Raw genomic sequence first — 5,462 nt, 5'->3', positions numbered from 1 at the left:
TTCTTAAAGGGATTTAAACCTTCCTGCTTATATAATAAATCTTTTGACAACTCTGAAGGAACTGAATGGAAGATGACCACTGCCCAGGTCAAAAATCAATTGCTTGAAGATTCTTAATCTAAACTAATAAATTCATGATTCTGTATCTTTGTAAATGATTTGAAATTCTATCAAATTTTTATACAGTTTTATTATACCCTAAAAGCATATCATAGAGATATCTAAAGCCAATATTACACTGTAAAGTTCACTGGTGATTCTTTGCTTATACTCTATCCTCTCAGTGCAAAACCAGAACTTCCAAATCCTTTAACTTAGCTTCTCACTTTTTATAAATAAGCTCCTGTGTTGTAAACATTATGGAAGAATGGAGGCCATCAGTTTATTAACTTTCTACTGAAGCTTGAATCAATTAGTCATGCATAACAGATCTCAGGCAGAATGGGGAAGTGTGCAGGCCAACTGCTGTATGTGCTGCAGGCAAGTGGTGAGACATTCAAAGAGGTTTGTGTTGGAAGCTGAAGCACTGTGGGAGGATAGTCATAATGCTTCTGACAGTAATAAACTGCCAGGGCTTCAGCCTGCACACTGCTGATGCTGAGAGTGAAATCTGTCCCAGATCCACTGCCTGTGAAGCGATCTGGGACCCCGGAGGGGTTATTGGATGCACCATAGATTAGAAGTTTAGGAGGCTGCCCTGATTTCTGTTGATACCATGCTACATTATTATACACATTCTGACTGGACTTGCAGTCTAGAGAGATCCTGTCACTGACAGATGTGGACATGACTTTCGGAGACTGGGTCATCACAATGTTCCCCTCAGTACCTGCAACCAAAAATAGACAGTCAGTACACACACACACACACACACACACACACACACACACACACACATATAACTTTACACACACAACTTTACACATGTGTCAGTAACTTTACACACGTGTGTGTGTGTGTGTGTGTGTGTAAAGTTACTGACACAATGTTGGGATCAAAAATGCCTTTTCTAATGGAATTGCTTGCATACTATTGGATACGTATACTAAACAGCTGTTTCTCTACGAATGAACTATTATGATTATATTGTTATGCTCTTTAATGTCTCACCAGACATCCAGAGGAGCAGGAATATCAAGATCTGGGTGTGCGACTCCATCTTCATGTCCCTGCTTGTACAAAGCATTTCAATTCTCACTGCAAAGGCCTGGTTTATAAAATATGGGCACCTGGGTAGCTTGTAGGGACCTATGCAAAGTAGTCACCAAATGAGAAAGTAAATAGCCTGGGCACAGTGTTCTGAGAGAATCCAGGTTAAAGTTACAGCCAAAAATATGATCAAAGCAAGTAAGCAACCACTGGGGCAAAAAGTCAACATAGAAGTTCAAGGACCAACTTAGAGCTCTCAAACTAAAAATATCGAGATGCACTCATGACAGACTTCCATTAAAAATCAAAACCTTTTATAGCAAGTGAATTTTACAGAAATAATACTAGAAAAACCTTTGATTACAATCCTGAGGAAACAATAAATATCCTGATCAACAAAAACAGAGAGAAACAGGGAAACGGAGAAGAGGAGGTAAGAGAGAGGAAAGAAGGAAGATGATGGGAGAAGTAGAAGGAATTCTGGATAGGAGAGGGATGGGAAATGTGGAGAGAAGAAACGGAGAAGATAAAGAAGGATAAATAAACCTTAAAACAGAAAGGCTTGGGGATAGAATGCCAGATCAGTGGTTAAGAGCATTTGTTTCTCTTGTAAAAAGTACAGAGTGAGGTTTCTGGGTCTCTACATTTGAGAGCAGATACAGAGAATTTAGAGTAGTTTGTGATCGATGAGAAAGAGGCAGTGGTGGACATATGGCTTACCAAAAACATCTATTACATGTAGTCTCTTGTCTTTAAATCCTATATTTTAAAAATAATTATATAAATATGAACACAACTGTAGTTGGAGTATGGAAGGGGAGCTCAGTGAGGGAAGGAAACTTGTGGTAAATAAAACATGGAACAGAGGGAAAGAAGAGGATAAAGAGTTTGTCTTCTTTAGGATTACTATTACTATGATAAAACATCATGACAAAAAGCAACTTAAAAGGATGGGAAAATTTATTCTTCTTACACTTCCAGGTAACAGTCCATCACTGAGGGAAGTCAATGTTGGGATTCAAACAGAGAAGGAACCCAGAGGCAGAAGCTGAGCAGAGGCCATGGAGTAGTGGTCATGACTGGCTTCCTGTGATGGCTTGCTCAGGTTGCTCTGTTGCAGAACCCAGGGTCACCATCAGTGGCTGGCATCACCTACAATGGACTGGATCTTCACCACCAATTGCTAATTAAGAAAATTCCCTACAGGCTTGCCCAATGCCAGTAGTACTAAGGCAGTTTCTTAATTGAGGTTTGTCCTTCTCAGATTAATCTAGTTTATGCCAATTTGACATAACATATCATTAGAATTGGCCAATTCCAATCTATGTCCCTTGGTAGATTCTATATCATGGATATAGAATTTTATATAGAATATAAAAATTTTCTCATTTTTAACATGTCCATTGAGAAGTTTTTGCTAGACCAAATACTAGCAAGATGATTCTGATCCCAAGTCCAATTAAATTCTGTCTCATCATATTTAAAAGGCATAATAGAAATTCATTTAAACACTGAATGGCATCTGTGCCAAGCAAATAGGCCATCCAGTTCCTGAACCAGTATAATCATTTGTTTGTATATATTGTTGTTCATTAAATAAAAGGAAAGTCCAGCATACATGTGTTGTTAACATAAACAAGGACCTCTGGCTCATCCCAGGAAACTGGATGTAGTAAAGGTAGATCAGGAACATACACCCAATAAACATTCATCTTGACCAGAGGGGTCTTCATTATCATTGTCAGGGTAAAGCTCCTCATCCACTTGTCACCCCAGGTGTTCTGGTAGCAATCGAGCCACATCATTTTCCTGCAAAAAATCACAGACAGAAACTTGTCCCCATATGAGTACAGGGTAGGGTCCATGCCATTGATGTGTTAAAGGATCCCTCCATTTTACTTTAACAAAAGTTTTCTTGGTTTCTGTATGCCAAAATCTATCCACTGCATGTTTAATCAAATTAAAAATTCAAAATAAAAAGAACATGATTAAGATGATTCTTAGAAGTCCAGGGAAGAAGCTCCCCGTTTTTTGTTTTTTGCAAATAAATCTTAATTATTTGGTGGGCACTCTACCATGCCTTGTCCTTGAGGATTGTAAGGTACCAGTTATATGAGAAACTTGAAATTGTTCACAAAAATTTTTAAAAGATTTGCTAATATATCCTGTTTCATTGTCAGTTTAAAATTGCTTAGGTACTCCCATAACATTAAAAGTTTGCAGACAATGAGCAAGAACATTTTTTGCAGCCTCTCCTGATTGAGGAGTGGCAAAAATATGCAAACATGTACATATTTTAATTTCTCAAATTCAGAAATATGAGTAATATCCATTTGCCAAATTTGATTTGGTGCCAATCCTTTAGGATTGACTCCTAAATGAGGAACAGGCTGAAATTTAGAACAAGTACTATAAGCCTTCACTATACTACAAGCCTGTTCCTTAGTCAACCCCTATTTAAGTCTCAAAGTTTGGCTTTTAAGATGATGCATATTTTAGCAAGAGTTCTCCATCTTGATTAGTTTCTTTAGGTGTACATATTTTAGTAGGTTTATCCTATATTATATGTCTATATGAGTGAGTATATAATCTGTGTGTCTTTCTGCTTCTGGGATAGCTCACTCAGGATGATCTTTTCCAGATCCCACCATTTACCTGCAAATTTCATGATTTCCTTGTTTTTTATTGCTGAGTAATATTCCTTGGTGTAGATGTACCACAATTTCTGCATCCATTCCTCCACTGGGGGGCATCTGGGCTGTTTCCAGCTTCTGGCTATTACAAATAAGGCTGCTATAAACATGATTGAGCAAATGTCCTTATTGGGTAGTTGAGCCTCTTTTAGGTATATGCCTAGGAGTGGTATAGCTGGGTTTTGAGGAAGCGCTATTCCTAGTTGTCTAAGAAAGCACCAGATTGAATCCCTATCCAGAAAGACAAAGAGGATGGACATCAAAAGAAGGAGAAAAGAGGGAACAAGTTAGGAGCCTGACACAGAGGACCTCTGAAAGGCTCTGCCTTGCAGACTATCAATGCAGATGCATTGATATGGGCTTATGGGCAACCTTTGGGCAGAGTGCAGGGAATCTTATGAAAGAAGTGGGAAACAGTAAGATTTGGAGAGGACAGGAACTCCACAAGGAGAGCAACAAAACCAAAAAATCTGAGCACAGGGGTCTTTCCTGAGACTGATACTCCAACCAACCCCTGCACAGATGTAGCCCATGACAGTTCAGTATCCAAGTGGGTTCCATTGTAATAGGAACAGGGACTGTCTCTGACATGAACTGATTGGCCTGCTCTTTAATTACCTCCCCCTGAGGCAGAAGCAGCATTACCAGGCCACAAAAAAAAGACAAGGCAGCCATTCCTGATGAGACCTAATTGACCAGGATCAGAAGGAAGGAAAAGAAGACCTCCCCTATCAGTGGACTTGGGGAGGGGCATGCATGCAGAGGGTGGAGGAAGGGAGGGATTGGAACGGGAGAAAGGAGGGAACCACAGGGGGGATACAAAGTAATAAGGTATAATTAACAAAGAATTAAAAAAAAGATGATCCATATTATGGGTATCCTGGGCTTTTTTCAACTGTGAATAATAAATTTTTGGTAGCTTTATCTGCCAGTGCATCTTCTTTAAACAGGTGTCCTGGCAAATAAGAATAAGCCCTCAAATGTCTTGTAAAAAAAAGGAAAAAGTCCTTTCTTGTGTCAAAATTGAATATGTAAAAATGAAACTTCAGCAGTAGAAGATGTTTGAATTTGACCTGCAGTCTCTAACCTAGGCAAAGACTGAGCAATATGTGCACCCTCTGTAAAAATATTTAAAGGTTTATTAAAACTCTGAAACACAGCTAATACTGCAGACACTCTGCTATTTGCACAGATGTGATTAGACACTTGAAAGATATTGTTCTTTCTTCATAAATATAGGCAGCAACGCCAGATGATGAACCATCAGTAAACACTGTTAAAACATCAACAGTCCAATTAACTTTTGTTTTGAATGGAAAAACTATAGGATGCACCTTTAAGAAATTACTTAATTTGTTTCCTGGGTAATGATTTTCTAATTTTTCCAAATACTTGGCATAAGCAAGTGGCCAATCATCTGTATGAGCATAAGCCATTCATTTTGTTCCTTAGAAAAAGTTGATATAATATAATATATGTAATAATATCAGGCTCTTTTCCAAAATATTTTTACCTTCCAATCTTCCTAAATATATTAATTTATCCACAGCAGAATAATATGGATAAATAACCTAAGAAGAAGAAGAAGAAGAAGAAGAAGAAGAAGAAGAAGAAGAAGAA

The 5,462-nt window shown here is 38.2% G+C and overlaps 1 gene segment (V, D, J or C); it reads right to left on the bottom strand.

The window, feature by feature from the left end:
- Positions 1 to 416: 416 nt before the first annotated feature.
- LOC129691848 (immunoglobulin kappa variable 3-15-like) lies at positions 417 to 1,186 on the bottom strand. The segment is given in 2 exon segments: positions 417 to 829; positions 1,111 to 1,186. Coding segments are annotated over 2 exon segments (489 nt in total).
- Positions 1,187 to 5,462: the final 4,276 nt, after the last annotated feature.

Source organism: Psammomys obesus, unplaced genomic scaffold (genome assembly GCF_907164565.1).
Source record: "Psammomys obesus unplaced genomic scaffold, mPsaObe1.curated_primary_1811, whole genome shotgun sequence".
NCBI classification, from domain to species: domain Eukaryota; kingdom Metazoa; phylum Chordata; class Mammalia; order Rodentia; family Muridae; genus Psammomys; species Psammomys obesus.
Note: the sequence above shows the minus strand (reverse complement) of the source record. Positions and strands in the feature narration are given on the sequence as shown.